Consider the following 19975-nt stretch of genomic DNA (forward strand, 5'->3'; position numbering starts at 1 on the left):
GCGGTGGGCAGTGGTCATAATGCTTTGGCTCATCAGTGTATGCTTTGTTAGCTGTGTTGTATATGTGCTTTGCAAGGTTCAGTGACGAACTGCAAGTAGGGCATCACATTGAGAGCTGTTTTTCAAATTCCAAGAACAAGTCTTAAATTATGATTCTAAAACCAGTTTTTACTTTCGCCTCTTTGCCTGTCCTTTTATAAACACACAATGCAGAGGTGAAATTAGTGAAATAATGACATGCAGGGACACTTAAAAACAGTCTATTCACCTAGCCACTTAAAAAGGTGGCAAATAAAAAGTTGGTAATGTTACATTACATGGTATGTTATGCAGTGGTAAGTGAAGTTTAAATGTAGGTGCATGTATATATAAATGCTGTGTCCATAAGCTCTCACACTAAATGTTTCAGTGTATTGACAGGCTTTTAGGAAATATCTAATACTACATATTGTGAATAAAACTTGTTCATGGGTTTCAAGTCAACTTTAATATATTAATACGCACACTTTTAAAAATGTGCATTGCCTGCATCAGTACATGGCTTTAAATCCACTCTTAATTTCCTACATTTGCCATTGTTTTTTATCACTAAATAATGAACTATAAATGTCACAGATTTGCATAAAAATTACCTTTTGTTTATTTTCTTTAGCTGGCTGATTTTGGTTTGGCTAGAGCAAAGTCTGTTCCTACAAAAACATACTCAAATGAAGTCGTAACACTTTGGTACCGCCCACCAGATGTGCTTCTCGGTTCTACAGAGTATTCAACTCAGATTGATATGTGGTAAGTAAGGTGTTCCAAATCATGTATTGACTATGTTGTTTTATATCATAGCAAACTTAAAAGGACTTTTATGGTTATGTGAAGTAGATTACCTTGTTCCTTACATTGTTAGTGGAAGCAGCAAAGCTGTGTCTGAAACCAAAAAGATTTCTTACGATGTGGCCCATCATGGAGGAGGAACTTCTAAATTTCATACACAGTCACACAACAATGTTGCAGTGACATTCATTTGCTGAAAGTTACATTATGAAATAGTAGGTTAATGAAACAAATCTTATGTTGGACTGTGAAAGCTCTTTTTATTGAGTGATCTGTTAGATAACAAAAATTTTTCATTTGTCTCTATTTGTAAGGAAATCACAAGAGAACAAAATAGGACAATGACACAAAGTTTTTGCTGACTATGTCATAGCTTTACACGCAATCAAATTGTACTTTTGACTGTAAGCCACCTTGATTTGCAAATACTGGTTCATATTACAGTGGGGTGATAAAGAGTAGAATTGGTTAAGAAAGGAATGTGTGGAAATCACTAACTAGAAAAAGAGCTAGGATGATAGGACACAGAAATGTGTTAAGATAACAAGAAATAACTTAAATGGTACTAGAGGGAGGGAAAACCTGTTGGGGAAGACAGAGATTGGAATATATCCAACAAATCATTGGACACATTGGGTGTAAGTGCTGCTCTGAGGTGAAGTAGTAGACTCAGGAGAGGAAATCAGGGCAGTCCACATAAAACCAGACAGAAGGATAGTGTTAAAAAGAAAAAAAAGTAATCAAACAAGTAGAGGGAGACCACTGATCCACTAGTTTTGATAAACTACAACGTACTAGTGAGAAGAGGGGGTGGGGTCACTCGAAAGTAACTCTTGTGAAAGAGTGTAGATCATTACATTCCAGGTTTTGAAAAAATATAAATATCAAACTTGATGACAGACAATCTGTTTTGTACCAGATGGAACAGAACATATAAAAAGGGGAAAATTTTCTTTTACATATCAAGCCTGCCAAGTTTCCATACCAAGTTTCCAGCAAATTGGACAGTGAATGAATTTCATCAACTGCAGATACACATGAAGAGGAAAGCCCTTGCTAAGTCAGGTTGTGGCCGTGTGGTGTGTAAGGCCTGCATTCAGATCTGTCACTCTCATTGCACCCATATTGGAATCGCACTTTTTTGCTGTGTTTTACTCATTAACAAGACAGTGAAAAATACCATGAAATGTTTATATAAATATATTGAATGAAACGAATTTTACACATAGAGGCATACTACCCTTTGGTAGAGTCAGGATAGTGGCTTTACTTTCAGTATGACATACACAGCAAGATGTTGCCGATAGGTTACATGTCTGTCAAGTGGTGTGTCTAAGGTGTGGAGAAAGTACAGAGAGATGGAAAATATGGACAATAGGCCTTGCAATGGTCGTCCTCATATGGTAACATCAATGCAGAATGGTTTCCTCCAACTGTCAGCTCGCAGGCACCTAACATCATCTGCCAGAAATATTGAAAATTACTTATCCTGAGCAGCAGGGACTTGTATCTTAAACCAAACAATGCATAGAAGACGGCATCAGCATATTCTTCATTCAAGAAGACCAGTGAGAAATTTTGCACTGAACCAATGGAACAGACGCAATTGAAGAATGTGGGCTCTTGCACATCAATATAGATAGGACCATTGCAGAATGGAGTATTGTCCTGTTTGCTGATGAAACCAGGATTGGTTTATGACTGGACACCACACATTTTAGGGTTTGGAGATGCACTAGATGACACCAGGAACACCAATAGGTTCAGGAAGTCCATACGTTTGCATGTGGAAATGTAATGTCCTGGGCGGCAGTAATGATGGGATGGCAGACCCCTCTAATTTCCATCTACGGCAATTTCACTGGGTCCGGTACCTCCAAGAGGTCCTACAAACAATTGTAAGGTCCTACAGGTGCGAAGTCAGTATCAGCTTCGTCCTAGTCGATGACAGTGTGAGACCGCACCATACTCGTAACAGTTTTTCAGTATCTTCAAAGATGCAACATCGACCAAATGCATTGGCCAGCACAGTCCCCAGGCATGAATGCAATTGAGCATGCATGGGACCTGTTTAAGATGGCCATTGCACAATGTCCGAATCCACCTGACAGTCTTCAGGACCTCACTGAAGCCGTCATTGAGGAGTGGGACCACATACGCAAAAATAAACTTTATGGTCTTATCCAGAAAATGCCTCGCAGAGTGGAAGGACTCATCCATGTGTGGGGAACACATACTCACTACTAAAGGCTGATGATCATGATGAGAGAAAAATGTTCTCTGTTTTTGTTTTTAAGATTTACACTTAGGAGAGATCCGGCTTTGTTCTGTAATTATTTTTTCTAATTAACCAAAATTGTTCTTGTTTTCAGAAGGAATTATGCTTATTTTGTTAATAAGGTATTGCACAAGCATCAGTGGGTGTACTATAAGAAGTTATTGTACTAAACTCTGTGATATTCCAAACTTTTTTTGAGGTGTGTGTGCCTCTCGTAGGGATCATGAGGAAAAGATAGAGAGATTAGGGCATGTACAGAGGAATGTAAACAAGCTCTGTACTGGGGTATCTGAAGTATTTATGTAGATGTATACTGGTAAGTATAGAGTATACTACTGCTTTTGCACTTCGACAATGTATGTTCTTTTCACAGTAAACTTTAACATTTTTACTCCTCCAAATGTTTACAACTTAAAGAAACATCCCAAATAGTGGACAATGCTTTTGCTTTGTCACAACTGAGTCCATAAGACACAGGAAGTGTTAAAGAGCTATGCTAATCTATAACCAATCAACAGTCACTTGCAGCTAATGGAGTTCGCTCAGGGAATAGGCCACATTCATGCCCCCAGCATCCCAGACATGACAAATAGGGTGGAGATTGTGATCTAGGTCAGACAGCTAAACTGCATGTCAATGGAATGGTCATGAAACCATTCCTACATAGTATGCGAACATTGGTTTCATTATTGCTTTTCTTTCATTACAGGTTTCCAGCTCGATTCGATTGGTTAATGAATGGGGAATATGATGTGCCTGTACACTTTCAAATATTTACCAGCAGTCCTTATCACACCTCCTGTAATAAACATCCCCAGTACAAAGATAGTAACCAGTGAATCCTGCTGGGACTTCATTAGCTACCAGCACACTTATACCCTGCCATCACTATATGCAGGGTGTCTTATGAGAACAAGACAAGTGCCATAACACAATTTCCCAGAAACTTTGCTCAGTGAAAGAGGGGTCAAAATAAACAATCACATGTGTCAGCTTATCGGTAGACACTCGGCCATTTCTGAGAAAACTACAGTCAAAGTTTTCAAGATATTTTGTGTCATTCAGTGACTCCAAATGAAGCAATGGCACAGTGATTAGCATTACAGCTTGACACATTTGTGTTTCATGTTAGAAACCCATTTATCATGTTCATTTTTCATTTATCTACCCATGTCCATAGAAGGTTATTACATGAACTTTGTCCAATATATGTTGAATTAACATTGTTCTTATTCGTCTGCTAATTTTATGTCTGGTAAATGAATGAAAAACAAGCAAAGGACAATAAATGAATTAGAAAATTTGAAATTCTTTTTGATGAAATTCCTGTAGTATATCTTAATTCATAATCAGTTGCAAGTGCCAGCTTTAGGTAAAGTAATCCATTATGCGTGGCTTGCCATGAAATTTTTGCCAACACATGAAATCTTCAGCAATGTTAACATTGTTTCTTTCCTGGGTGAGATTCATACAAAGAATTATAACTGTGCGTAACCTGCATTCACGTGATGCTCATCGTGTACAGAATTTCTATGTTCCAATTGCGTCTATGATCGGTATCATCCAAGGGAATGCACCACCCGCTTGTCCGTTATTATTTTCAATTTTTCTTTATTTACCCTTCTGCTTTTTATAGACAAATAAAATATCTGTAATAGAGGTGATCAAGATTTCGGGTCATAGGCCATGCTCAGGCCTGAGTGCCAAAGTGCTCAGCCTTGCTTCACATATTCCCTACTGCCATGCCACGCTGTCTGTGCAAGGAGAGGGAGGAGGGGAAAACAGCGAACACACTGCATTTAAATGGCAGAACAGTCGCACTGCATGACTTGGTTTAAGAGTTCATATTTCTCATAACACAGATCACAAGCAAAACAAGCTTTCAGTATTAATTAATTATTTTTGGTGAACTGAAGACATAATATAATTTTTATCTGGTACAAACTGTCGGTGTAGCGACAGGTGCAGGCAATACCACTGGGTTTCGCACTCGAGTTGCCACATAATCGTGACTCATTCAGTTTCATAATCGAAAAAAGATCTTTCGCCCAAATATGTCAATCAAAATGTTGTAGTACTTTTGCAACCTCATTATGAAGACGTAGAAAACCTACCTGAAAAAAGCAATGTAGATATCCTGGACAGTTTTACTGTAAAAAGCCTTGTAATTAAAGCTGGAATCACTTTGCAAGTGAGTCAGTTACATTTGCATATGCACAGGGGCACTTTCAATAGAAACAGCAAACACTCTCAAAAACAGCTCGAAAACAGATGTAAGATTGACAGTGTCCTCGAAACCTTTATGAAACTATCGTTGTAATCCTTGCAAGGCCACAATGAATTCTTCAAACCTCATGCTTTATGTAATGCCAGTGAGCTTAGAGAACTGGATTGTGTTTGTCAGAATGTGTCCTTTCTACAGTGCAATTTTTGCATCCCCATCAAATAAGAAAGAAATTACCTTGCAATATCTTATTGTGGGCAGCATGCAGTCAAGTCTACTTAAAATATAAAGTGTGCAATCCATTCCGGATGTTCTAATTTTCGTTTCTGCTCTCCTTTTTCCTTCATAAATCCAACAAAAGTGAGATTTAAATTTTAAAAAATCATTCCAGGCATGCCACTTGACTTAAGCAACTCACTTTGCAGTGATCTATGAAGTCTCCATATTCTTAGTTCTTTTCCATCGAATGTTGTTGCAACTGAAAGTGGAATAATGGATGCGACTTCATGAATTTTACTATTTGTACCACTAATTTCTTCGAGTGCTCCATGCCTGCAAATTTACTACAAACTGCTTCTCGATGTACAGAACAATGAATCCCGGCTGTTGATCATTGTAATTTTTTGCTCTTTCATTCTCATCTAAAGGTTTAAATTCTTTCTACATGGTACTATAATGTCATTTTGTAGCAAAAAAAGAAGTACATGTTGCTTATGTGAATTGAGAATTCTCTTCCCTCTCTTCTGTCATTCCTGTTCATTTTAAAGGACTGTGGTGATAGATTGCTGAACTGGCTGTATTTGTGCGAACAGCCATCGGTCCTGTGAACATCCTTCATACCACGGACAAATAGCAAAGGATAAAAAGCGCTGGTGCCACGATCCTTCAGAACTCAAAGTTGTGCCAACCACACTGCAATGCTAAATCAAATGTCGTGCAGTTCTGGGTACTTCCAAGAAGGACTGAACAAAATCTAGTGACAGGCTGGGCCTTGGCCTGCATATGCTGCATGCCTGAAGTTTGGCATGCTATGGCCAACCGTGACCTATAAAATTTTTTCGCCATATCATCAGAAAAGTAAAACCATGTGCTCTTTTTAAATATATATTATATTAATTAGAACAGATTCCACAACATGAATTGGTGCAATAGAAAATGATAAAAAATGCTGCTGGCTGACACTTCTTTTTTAGTCCAAAATTTTGAGCATTGGTCTGTCTGTGTGTGTGTGCGCGTGCCTGTCGTCCCCCCCCCCCCCCTCCACCGTTTCATATTGTGAAATCTGTTCTAAATTAATTATGTTCCAATGACACTGTTCAGGAAACTGTCTCATGCAGAAATACTTAGAAACACACAAGGGTTTGATAACCTTTATAAATTAGAGGCAGTTAATCAGACTGTCGTGTATAAATTTTATCTGTATATTAATATAGCACTGTCTCATAAACATATGGCCACAAAATTGCTGAAATTATCTCTGCAGTGCAAGATTTTATAGTACCATGTCTCAATATTTTTCCAATATATAAAGTCTCTCATATCAATACGACATTTATAGTTATACTTCTGTTGTAATAGTATATACATGTGAAAAGTAACTCATCTTCCTTTCACACACTTCTTTTTACATCCATAGCAATGACAATACTGCACCATAGCTGTTACTAAAACTTAAACCTGGACAAACAAGTAAAACAAGGCGAATAACTGTAATATTCAAGTTTTGCTATTATTGCAAGTTGTAGACAAAGAGTGTTGTCCCAAAGTCACTTGACTAGCCTGGTTTGACGTAGAGAACATGTGCAGTAGGCAATGCTCACTCCTTAGATATGTATACTCTTAGGCGGGCTGCACTGGTGGCATGCTAGTGTTATCCGGAAGCTACAAATCCAACTGACTACAGTGAGCATGTAAATACCCTCAATAAATACTGAGGATCAAACTATATTGTTTTCAAATGTGTCTCATGTCATGCTGTTCTACAGTGATGGCCACATTTATATCAGGCTTTGAATAGCATAGTGGAAAACGTCAAGTGGAGTAGTTTGGTGTTTGTTTGATACATGTGATCTTGACGTCTAGATATTGAGAGCAATCCAAAGAGGAATCACTACATCAGGCAGACTTTTGAAGACTGAGATATTGCCTCACCTTCAAACCAATCCACATGCCATATTTCAGCAGGACAGTTGCCTCAAAGTTAGATTGTCACCTCCTCCAGCAATCAATCTTGATCCTTTGTGGAGTCACATCCAATTTGTGTGAAGGGAGATTCCCCAGAAACATACCTAGTCCCTCTTTGTTTCCATGCCATGTTGTTTAAAGCTGCTAATTGTAGCATAACACTAAACTCACAGAGTTGGAGAACATGTACAGTCTGTTGATTCTAATAAACATATAATTTATGGTATAATGTTCTAAGTCACACATAGCATCCTTAGTGTTGCAGTTTTTATAAATGTTAGTTTACATACTGGTTCTTTTCAGGCCAGGTGACGTTTTTTAGTGCTTTGAGCATCAGTGAATAGTGTTCTCTCTCTCTTTCTCTTTTTCATAACCTTGACAACGGCATCTCATAAGGCCAGTGTGTGCGCAACTTCAGTAAGGGCATGTCCTATGCATCTGTTCTCAATGACACGACATTGAGATTTTGTCCTTGTCACTGCTTTGTGTTACTGACAATCAGTATGAAGTGTGATTACATCTCAGTCATATGCTGGAGTGATTTATTCCATTAACTGTGGGAACAGGAGCACTCCCTTCAACACAGTATTCATGTCTGATTCAGTTGTACTTGGGTGTACTTGACAATGAGTGTGAAGAGAATGTGAAGAAAATGGTGAAATTAGTATAAAATCGTTATGAGTAAGGAAAAAGTTTCAATTTATTGACAGCTTTGTTGCGAACGTGTAGAAGATTCTTCACTGACTGACTGTAATGTTTTTTATTTTCAAATTGGTATAAAATAACATTATTTCCATAGGATCTCTGGAAAACAGAGCAGTAAATGTTTCCTTGTTGAAACCTGTGTAATTTGTATCTGAAACACTTTTAAAAACCTGAAGATTAGTTGCACAGATCTTTTTGAGCAACATGTTTGTTGTGCCTTTCTTGTAGCCCATCTGTGTGCACTATTGTGAATGTGTTCAAAGGTGCATTGTAGGTGCTTTCGTATCTGTGTGTGAAAATTGTGCTGAAATACTGGTACATAATTTGGTGTAGATTTGCAATTTAGTACTGATCAGTCCATGATTATGACAATGTATCCACAGTAGCTTATTGGCTCCTGGACAACGTCTGATACATCCTTGTTAAAATACATTATAACCAGAGATCTGTTCTATTACACTAAAAATTCTTTGTGTGGCTGTAATGTCAGCGCCATTCATAACAGTACCTATCGTGGACAAACTCCTTATGAAACACTCATTATCAAAGATATTTGGAAGTATCCTAAAGTTGGTGAATTATAATTGTGATTCAGTAAATAAATTTTGATGTGATGCTTCACAAAAATCATAATAAATACCCAACTCTTTGTTGTATATCCAAATATGTACCTTCCATTACTTTTCTGCATTCTTTTCTCTCTTACTGGGACACTTACAGTAGTACGAATCCAGCTTTGTGTACCATTATAGCAGATTAGTGCCATTTATACCGATAACAATTTCATGCTGACTTATTCATGGAATTTTCTAAACTGAAACATACATCTCAGGAATGTGAAATGCCTTTTCTCTCCATTCATCACTGCAGCTCTCTCCACAAATTCTTCACTCACTTTTTAAGATCTGCTTGTTTCTCTTCATTGTGAATATCCTCACATCCTAAACTGAACTGCTTCTACCTGTGAATCATTGGTTCCCTTATTGTTCCTCTAAATCTCACATATTTACAGTAAGTATTCACAGCTCTCTTGTTTTGTGCATACATAAAGGTATTGCATGTACCTCACTAGCATTGGTTATTCTGATTCTCTTCTTGGCATAACTATCTGTCACGACATGGGCACTGCTCTGGTATAAATGCAAATAGTATTTTTTAGCTATGACAAGAACCTCTATGTGGCAGATATACAAAGGTGCAGCAGTGCCAGTGGTATCAGGATTCACCAATGAAATAACTGTCCAGGTGACATAGAGTGTCTTTGCTTGCATGGGATTCAGTATCCTCATATCCTGTACCCAAGTTTTTGCCAAGAATACTGTCATCCATATACCTATGCAGGTAGATGTATTATTTCTACATGGAAATCAGTACTGTCATCCACATACCTATGCATGTAGATGTATTATTTATACATGGAAACTGGCATGTAAGACAGCATTGATAACTGGCAGTATGATTCTGCTTGAATCAATGTATTGTCTCCCACCATTCTGTCCATCTGATATTGAAGGATGAGGGCTACTTCCCTCTTGTTCTTATTGATTTCTTGTTGTTATCGTAAATGTCTTACTTTCACTTTTCTGTGCTCTTTCTGTGTAAGCATTATTCTAAATCCATTATTAAAAACTTGAGCACTCTCTTTGCAGTAATTCATCACAGAGCAACGTAAGTACAGTGGCTAGGCTAATGGACTCACATTTGTGAGAATTGTGGCTCAGCCCCCCATATGCCCATCGAGATTTAAGTTTTCAGTGCTTTTATGAAATCAGTTTGGATAAATATCAGAATGATTCCTTTTAAAAAAAGGGCCATGGCCAATTTCCTTCCCTCATCCATGTCCTGTCTTTAATGATCTCACCATCAGTGGGACATTAGACCATGATCTTCCTTCCTTCTGGTACAAAATAAAGCAAGATGTTGATAATCTCTCAATGTTTTTTTCTGACCACAGTGGAAAGATACATAAAATTACCGTATATCCCCTCTTGCCATCACTCCTCTCCTCACCTCACCACAATTTCACAAATTTTACTCTTTAAAGATTTCATTTCAACATAACCCTCTACATAGATAACTCCAGCTTTTGTTGTATGCTGTTGATAGTTCTGACCTTGGAGGTTTCTCTTATGCACCAAGTGAAATAATGTAATGGAAAATCTCACTGCTGCAAGAATTTGAATTCAGATCCTAATCCTGGTTGGTTCATTGTGGTCTGTGTCTTTCATGGTTTCTGTAAATAAGCTCATGAGCTTATTTCCTGCTATGCCTGCTATTCTATATTTATTTGTTCCACAGAACTCTTTATGTGGAGATTGATACAGGAACGTTGAATGTCTGTTGGGAAGAATGATTTCCTCGTCGTACTTTGTTAGAGAAATTGCAGCTTTCCACCTTAGCCACAGACTCATGAGCCCTTCATTATTTTATCTTTCATGTTAGTTTTCCAGTTTGAACTGTTACAGCTGAACACATGTACTAAAATATGATCAGTTTTGTCTTATTTCAGTATAATGTTTGCTTCTCTTGTGATCTAATGGAGTTAATAATTCTATCTTCACAAAGTTCATTTAGACGTGTGTTTTTCCCAGGACATGTGTTGTTGAAAAGTAATACATATTCACTGTTTTGTGATTTAATCCCTCATTTTGAGATGCATAGTTATTTTATATTACACTCATGACATACACAGATCTTAGGCATTGTATTCAGCAATGCACCATGTAGGTACTTAAAACAATGTTCAGTTGGAGCTTATTGCATGAGGTTGTCCACCATGTCAGCATATTCTTCAAACCTTTTTCATGTTTTCAGGCAACTTGTGTAGCTTGTTTTGAGAAAATAACAGATTTTGGCACTGCTGTTTTATTTTGTGTGATTACTTTTTTATATATTAACAAGTCATAATTTGAAAACATGTAGCTTGATGACTATTGCATGTGTTTTTCATGGCTGCCATCGAAGTTGCTTAAGGACCACCGCATAGTGAACTGATTTTTTTTTTTCTTTTTTAATTGTATCCTGACCAACTTGTCTACATTTTTCAGTTGAGAATGTGGCTCTTAAGACTACACCACTAGCTTCTATTCACCCTGTGTCCAGAGTGGCATTTCTGTGGTCACAGAAGACACAGTCGATTGTGCCTGTGAGGTAAAGAAAGGTACTGTGGCAGGCTTTTGACTCTGATGATGTTACACTCTTGCTAATATACTTCAAGTAGTCCATGGTGAAATGGATTGTGTCAAACTGATATGTGTTCAGCTGGCTGAATCTGGGATATAAAGTCTTTGTAGAGCTTCCTGAAATGTCCTGCCATTGTATTCACTTCACTGACATTGCATGTGTGGCCAGCTTGGGAGCCATCAAATTGTACATATTTATATCTGAAGCGCACATGAAATTTGCAGGAAGTAACATGGGAACGTTTAAAGATGGTGGTTCGGCACTAGCTTTTCCAATTGCACTGTGTGTCTTTGTTTGTGTGATCATTTCTTTATGGTGTTTTTGTCTACCTGTCTTATCAACCTTTTTTTCTATTCCTATCCTACCCCATAATCTCGGTTTCCCTTGCAGTTTTTGTTATATGTGACACAACTTATCAGCTTTAATGAGCACTTGGGGCTCTTTCCATCTGTTACTCCCCAGTCACTGCTACATGAAACATTAAGGGCAAATTATATACCTGGCTTTGTTGTTGGGAATTCCTACTTACAGGTGACAGTTTAATGCATGTGAACAAAAATGGCTACTTCAGATAATTTACTGAATGTAATGTAACTTCAAACAATTAATATATGAGTGTGTGCATGCGAGTTACAGTGGAAGGCTATGTTATGTAAAGAGTTACATGATGTGAGAAGAGCTAAGTGAAATAGAAATATCGTCTCATTTGGAAGTCCTTTTTTTTTACAAATTGGGAAAACAGAAAACAAAATAAATCTGAAAAGGAAGATAAACTTTAAAGAATTTCAGTGAGTTGGTTTCTAGATTAGATTAGATTGTAATAAATGGCTATTTGACTTTGAACTAACAGAAAGTTTTGACATTATGTTCAAAAGCCTAAAATCAGTAACATTCACCGTAAATCACTGTGCTGCTTCATATGGCTCATGTATCGTTCATTACCCATTATAATTAGTTTTTTTATCATGAGAAGTGTGCTTTTAGTTAATGGACCCCTATAGACATATTGTTATGTTGATCAGAAACAAGCCTTCACACATAAAGCAAGTATTTTCAGACTACTTGTTGTTGAACTTGAAATCTATGTTGTATTTTTTGAAAAGTCCTTAAGCACCTTTTGACTGTAAGAGATGTTGGTGATGCTTTTCTTACAGTAATTGGAATCACCCAACCAGACTGTTTTGACTTGTGAAGCATACCCAGAGTTTTACATAATTATTGTCGTCCTTTTCTGGAATGATAGATTTTGTGATGGACATTTAATTCAGTGAAAAAGAAAATCTTGCATGAAACTGTATATGCTAAATACCTACAAGTATTCCGTATTAACTTCAAATCCTGTCTTAAAGTATGTTACAATGTTGCAGGATGTTATTTTTATGATTTATTTTCACAAACAAAAGTCCTTGGATTTAACCTTTTAAAATTGTGCAGCTGTAAATGTGAACATTCGTTTGTACTCAGCCACCACTTACGTATAAACTCGTCTGTCACATAGCTTTTTTGGCTGGAGCTCATGTTCATCAAAAAATGGATGTGCCACCTGGACACCTTTCACCTTAATCAAATTTTGCTTCCGTAGAGTTTTTTCATGTTTCAAAAGTTAGTGTGACGTTTGTCCAAGTATATACAAATCCTTGTGAATATTGCTCTGAAATTACGCACCTCGAGCTCTACCCCATACAAAACTGAACTTTAAAATTAAAATACAGGTAAAAAGTAATTCCTAAAGTTAGTGTTAAAACTTGCCAATGGCTGTCATGATTCGTCACCAAAAATTTTCGTAGAAGGTGGGACTGTGGTGTTGGTTACAAGGAACAGGTGACTAATAAAATACTATCTAGAAACAAGTAGTCCTCTTGATGCTGGAACTCACATCCGTAAATAATGTTTTTATTGATGATTCATATCCAGTCAGCAGATTTCAACATAGGAACCATTGTTGTCTGCAGTAGTTATCTTTGTTGTAACTGCTAATACATAATGTAGTTTAATACAGAGAAATTGTAATAGGAAAAATTATTGACCAGTAGTGAAACTAAGATCCTTACGTGAAGAATAGATTTAGGTACAGGTGGTTAAAATATTTTATGGTTAAACTGTTGAAATTCATTGCTAGTTTTAAATATTTCTTTTGCCACATCATCTACTGAAAACAAGAGGAAAACAATTTTGAAATATACCATTTCTGTGCTTTCAAATTTCTTAGAATCCAGGCTTGTAAGAAAAACAGTTCAGATGAGTATGTGAAATGTTGAAAGTAAGTGAAAATGACATAGACAGTTAAGTGCTTTAAAATTTGGATATTTATTTAAAGAAAAACAAAACAAAGTCAGAATTATTCCCAGGAATAAAATGTTAGTTCATTTAGTTTTAACTTTCATTCTGGCTTCTTTTATACAAAATCATGCACATTGGACATATGTCACGTGACTCACAGTTGCACAAGATTTTCCCACAGGTGCTTTTACATTGTCAAACCTGCCATTTTTATGGTTTATTCATAAAATGTATGGAAATTGCAGCATTTTACAGTTTTACAGATGGACAGTGTCTTTTACGACTTCGCAGAAAAAAAATTTGTAATTTAACATTCAATAATCACCCCACTTCTGAACAATCAGTTGTTTGCGTGGGTCGAAGGGAAGTCTACAATAGTCGATAACTCACTCTTTGATATGATTAGTACTTTTAACCGTGTGATGTTCATATCATCGTTGGAATTGAATTTAAAGCCAGGATAACAGTTCTTTCATTTGAATCTTACCTGTTGACAGGCTCTGCTCCACAAATTCTTTGTTCTGTTCCATTCACTTGTTGTGATTTAACCCATATTCTTTGACCATATGTGGCCTAATTACATTTGTTCCGTGTGTGTGTGTGTGTGTGTGTGTGTGTGTGTGTGTGTGTGTGTGTGTGTGTGTGTGTGTTTTCTTGTTAATAGTTTTTGTTCACAAGGTTGTCGATGTGTTCATTTAATGGTTTAAGACCTTTATGTGCTTTGACATGTTTCGATGAAGTGTTTGACTGCCTTGAGTGTTTATTCATAGCGTGTAGGCTTTCACGGCCGGCGTCTTCAGTAAGTAAAACATCCGGGCTAAGAGGCCGTGGTCCAATAGTAGAAATACTTCTCCCTGACGTTTCGTTGCCCGCAGCTGGCAACAAAACGTCAGGGAGTAGTATTTCTACTATTGGACCACGGCCTCTTAGCCCGGAAGTTTTAATTACTGAAAACGCCGGCCGTGAGTCGTAGACTCACCTCAGATGATGTTGCCCGCAGCTGGCAACGAAACGTCAGGGAGAAGTATTTCTACTATTGGACCCGGAAGTTTTAATTACTTGAGTGTTTATGTTATAATTTTATGTGAAGTTCAGTGATCCAGGTTCCTTTTGATGTTTCAGTACATACCGAGGCATTTGTTCTCAGACATTTTCATACGCAGTATTCCTGTTGTAGGGTTCATGAATAAATCCAATAAGAGAGAGTACTTCCAGATTTAAAGAATCATATTCTGTTGATTTTCTGTGCATACTTTTGCACAGTATGTGGGTGTGATATTAGTATTGCACATGGTGGAAGAAACAATTTAAGTAATCATATGAAGTGTGATAAACACGTAAGTTATGTTAAATTGAAGGAAGATACAAGAAAATCAACACCTTTTTGCCAAGTCTGGAAACATTTACAGTGACTTAATTAGGGCCGAGTGTGTTTACTTCGTTTTTCGTGGAATGTAGTGTGCCCGTAATTGTGGCTGATCTTGCTGGTGCTTTATTTAAGAAGATGGTTCCCACATCAGAAGTTGCAAAGAAATACAGCTGTGGTCACACAAAAATCACATGCGTTATAAATAAAATGATCAGAATGGGCCATTTTCTTTGACAACTGATGAAGCAACGACATGAATGCCAAGTTGTATCCTATTGTTACATTCTATGATATTACGCAGGAAAAGTAGTGAGAAGTGTGCTGTCCATACCAGCGTTAGATGCGACTCAACAGGGCGAAACATAGGTAACCTGGTGTTGTCACAGTGGAATTCTCATAACATACCAATTGAAAACTGTGTGGCTTTCTGCTCCGACAATGCTCCTGTTGTGATAGGACACAAAAATTGGGTTTCAGTAGTTCTGACGGAAGTTCAACCAGTATTGGCATCATAGGTTGCATTTGCTACCTGATTAATCTAGCAGCAGAAAAAAAGGTGCTGGAGGATTACCACTCAAAGTGGATGAGATATTTCATTTTTTGGAGAAGGGTGTCAAAAGAAAAGAATGCCTTCAGAAATTTCAGAACTTGCACAATAAAGAGGCAAAGAAAATTCTGAAGCATGTACGTACTAGGTGGTTATCTCTAGGCAGATGTTTGGATAGACTACTGGAACAGTGTGGTCCACTTCTTTCTTTCTTTCTTTCTTCAAGGATGAAGTAATATTATGTATCAAAAACATTTCCTTAAGCTTGACATCTTTCAGAATACCTAGAGCTGAACAAAGTGGATCCAAGGAGTACCAGAAGAAGAGAATTTTTGATACTGCTACTAAACATGACCCTAAAAGAATAGCATAGTTTTCCAAATGTGACAAACCCACCCTAAAAAGTAAGACTTCTGCTAAAACACCTGAGGAAAAATTGTTTGTGTCAAACTTCAATAAGGCCTTTTACACTTTCCTTCATATGACTATTCCTGTGTTTGACAAACTGAATGTTGTCCTTCACAATTCTTCCTCGCAAGTTGTCGTGTGTGTGTGTGTGTGTGTGTGTGTGTGTGTGTGTGTGTGTGTGTGTGTGTGTGTGTGTTAGAACTTCTAATGGATTTGCTAAAGCAGTTGTTCACCAAGTTTATTAAGCCAAAAAGTGTCAAAAGCTCCTCAGTGCTTGAAGTTGAGTATAACTTGATTCAGAATCAAAGAAGTGATGAAGAGTTAGTTATTGGCATGCAGACTTCGAGCCTAGTGAATGATCTCCAGGATACAGATAATTCCCTTTTCCTTCCATCAGTGAGGAACTACTTTTGCACTGCCGGTGACTACATCATCAACAAGTTTCCATACAAGGATGATATGTTAAAAGCATGCCCAAGTTGCTAGGTTAGACAAAATTGAAGATGCACAGTTTTTTTCCATTTGTTTTTTCTTGGAAAAGTTTCCTATCGTGTTATGCAAGGAAGGGGATGAAACTACAGATGAGGTGGTGAATGAGCTACAGAGACAGTTCAAAGTTCTTCCGGTAGATTACACTTTGGCAGCAAATCAAGATGCTGCAATTGATTCCAGCTGGACACAAATATCAAGAATTTGTGGAGGCGATGGACGTCTTAAGTGTAACTGAATTTCTAAAGTAATGCTCTTTTTCTCACCATACCCAATAGCAATGCAGAATGTGAATGTGTTTTCAGCCTTATGAAGAAAAATAGAACAGAGATCAGATAAACCATGTCCAGTGAATCTCTGGAATCTATTTCTGTTTTGAAGACCTGGAGTTCTGGTCCCTGTTATGACAAAACATTTTCGCAATACTTTTTGGAGGAAACTAAAACACCCACAACTATGATGAACTAGTGTGTGATTTGCAGTGTGTATTTCATTATTTCTTGCTTGTGTTACATCAAACAATTTTTATCGTGTAAAGCCTTTTTCAGTTCTCGTATATCTGCTTAATTTATCAAGGAAGTCTTGGTATGTATGCTCCTAACCAATATCGCCACACCTGCTGCTTTTTAACATGGATTTCTTCTTGATTGTTATGTTCATCTACAGATCATTGGCGTATGATGCAAATAGATGTGGTTTCATTGAAGTATCCTCTTTAGAGCATGAATTATTGTCCAGAATGAGATTTTCACTCTGCAGCAGAGTAACAGAACTTCTGTGAAGTTTGGAAGGTAGGAGACGAGGTACTGGCAGAATTGAAGCTGTGAGGACGGGTCGTGAGTCGTGCTTGGGTAGCTCAGATGGTAGAGGACTTGCCCACGAAAGGCAAAGGTCCCGAGTTCAAGTCTCGGTCTGGCACACAGTTTTAATATGCCAGGAAGTTTAATTCATTATTGTGTTTTGTAGCCCAGATGTATTATTATTTTTGTCAAGCTGGGGGTATGTCGAAAATCGTTATGTCTTTTTGTCGTGCGTGAGTTTCACTGGTAGCTCTTCTGAAAAGTTGGCAGGTATGGGCATGTTTCAGTAAAGTAAAACATACACAAATTATTTACGTCCTCCATACACTTTCTCATTCTTTCTAAGCTACTTACACAGCAAAACATAATTAAATGAGAATGTTGATAATATTAATTTTAGCAAACCATTGTAACCAAAAAGAAAGAAGAGTCTACATAAGCAATTTCTGTGAAGTGATAATATAATTCTAGTTTCAGATGTTTGTAGTACAAGAAAAGTTATTATGGTTTTTAGGTAAAATTTATATCTCCGAAAGTATTGTACATAATGGTCTGAGATTTTAACTGCACAGTTGTAGTAGTGACACAAGACAAGACTGTATATGAAGCAAGAAATAAATCGGAGAAAAATTAACACTATTTTCTTCAGCTTCATAGGGAGTGTGAATATGTGTTTCGATCATATGCCAGGCTGGTTCATTGATCAAACGCACAGTGTTTGCTGCACGTATGCTTGAGAGGGGGGGGGGGAGGGGGGGGGGGGGGAAGGAAGGCCTCACACCTGGCTACAGGACAAGACACTAGGATTGTGTTATTCACTGCAACGAACGATAACGAATAATCTACTACATCACAAACTATTGCAACAACTGAAAAGATGACCTGGTGCATTGTGCTGAATATCAGTTGCTTCACCTTTCTAATTTTTATTGGTTGTTTGTTAGAAAACATGCCCTGCGTGTTGTGTAAAGCTTTTATTTGAAATATTGCACAATGTTCCAGTTATATCCTGAAAACATTTTACTAAACCAGATTCACTTGGCCACTATCCAAAACATTTCCTCTTATCTGATGTGTCTGACTTCAATGAAATGTCAAGATCCCATTTCATCGTTACTCCTGATTTAACTTGTTTGAAGTTCAACAACTAAATATTTTCATGTAAGTTGCTTTGAAAGTTTCATGAAGTGATGAAATGGTTAGATTAATGAAAATTCACTTTAACATCTTCCAGCCTACTCTTCAAATTTTGTGAATAGTTGCGTGTTATCATAAACATTGCTAAAGGCTTGTTGGGAAGGTTGTTCACAAACACTTATGGGTAGACACAGACCGTTTTGGAGGCCCAGTGTGATGTCAACACACGACTTTTTTTTTTTGTATTTTTGGTTAGAGAGGAAAAGATTCACATGGCTGGGAAGAAGGAGAGGGGATTAGATACATTGTAAGATAGCTGCAGAACTGTTTGGTTTTGAAACTCCTCAAATCCACTTTGGAACTGTAAAAACAGCAATCATATGTGAATGCTCCCATTATTTCAGTTCCATGACTGTCACTGAATACTGTGTGATGCTCAATGGCAAAGTACTTTCCACAGCTTCCCAGTAATTTGTACGTTGAAACCCAAAAACATTATCGCAAATTTGTTTTATTCACTTCAGTAACTGGTTTCGATTGTTATGATCATCATCAGTATGATCTAAAAAAGAATGTGCATATCTATGAGGATGAGCATTGTAATAAGTTACAGCAATGCAAGTAGTAGTGTTGATTCACATGATCTGAGACGCATGTAACAAATAACATACCTGTCTCCTTAAACTTAGGAAAATAAGCAAATAAAATGTATAGCCATGATTAGCATCATTGCATAATATAAAAACATAGTGAAACTGTGAAGACGACTCATAGTCCATGATTTAGGGCCACTGTGAGCACACTGTGCTGACAGCTGCCGTACAAACAACTGAGGGGGCTTGGTTGCTAAGTGTCACTGCCTGTAAGCACAGTTTCCATTGGTATGTTACAAAGCCACAAATAGGATGTTTAAAATCGTACATAAGCAAAAATTTCATTTAAAATTGTCATATCTTTTTTTATTGATATGGCTACTCGTCAACTTATGATTTTTTAAAAATTTTACGCTTTCATTGGCTAGCTGTCGAGCCACAGCAGACTCATCAGCAGTTCGTGGGTATTCTTGGACATTACATACTTAATGCAAGATGCAGCTAATTGCTAGAATCTTTGTGCTGCTGAAAATAGCTACTTACATGATGTAATTCTCAGGGAATTAGATTAGGAAATGAGACACTTAAAGTAGTAGATGAGTTTTGTTATTTGGACAGCAAAATAACTGATAATGGTCGAAATGGTGAGGATATAAAATGTAGACTGGCAAGGGCAAAAAAAAGTGTCTGAAGAAGACAAATTTGTTAACATTGAGTTTAGATTTAAGTGTCAGGAAGTCTTTCCTGCAAGTATTTGTATGGAGTGTAGTCATGTATGGAAGTGAAACATGAACAATAAACAGTTTAGACAAGAAGAGAGAAGAAGGGATCAGTTGGTAGTACACATTCTGAGAGATAAAGGATAGCCAATTTAGTACTAGAGGGAAGGGTGAGGTTCAAAAATCGTAGAGGGAGACCGAGAGATGAATGCAGTAAGCAGATCCAAAGGATGT

At 37.3% G+C, this 19975-nt stretch overlaps 1 protein-coding gene across 4 annotated transcripts in view; it reads left to right on the forward strand.

The window, feature by feature from the left end:
• LOC126469796 (cyclin-dependent kinase 17-like) overlaps window positions 1-19975 on the forward strand; it is a 205977-nt gene that overhangs the window by 158109 nt on the left and 27893 nt on the right. For all 4 annotated transcript variants that reach the window (XM_050097050.1, XM_050097049.1, XM_050097052.1 and 1 more), the window contains one exon: window positions 653-786. In XM_050097050.1, the coding sequence (XP_049953007.1) occupies window positions 653-786 (134 nt within the window). The remainder of the gene's footprint in view (window positions 1-652; window positions 787-19975) is intronic.

The sequence above is a fragment of the Schistocerca serialis genome, chromosome 3, assembly GCF_023864345.2.
Source record: "Schistocerca serialis cubense isolate TAMUIC-IGC-003099 chromosome 3, iqSchSeri2.2, whole genome shotgun sequence".
Classification (NCBI taxonomy): Eukaryota; Metazoa; Arthropoda; class Insecta; order Orthoptera; family Acrididae; genus Schistocerca; species Schistocerca serialis.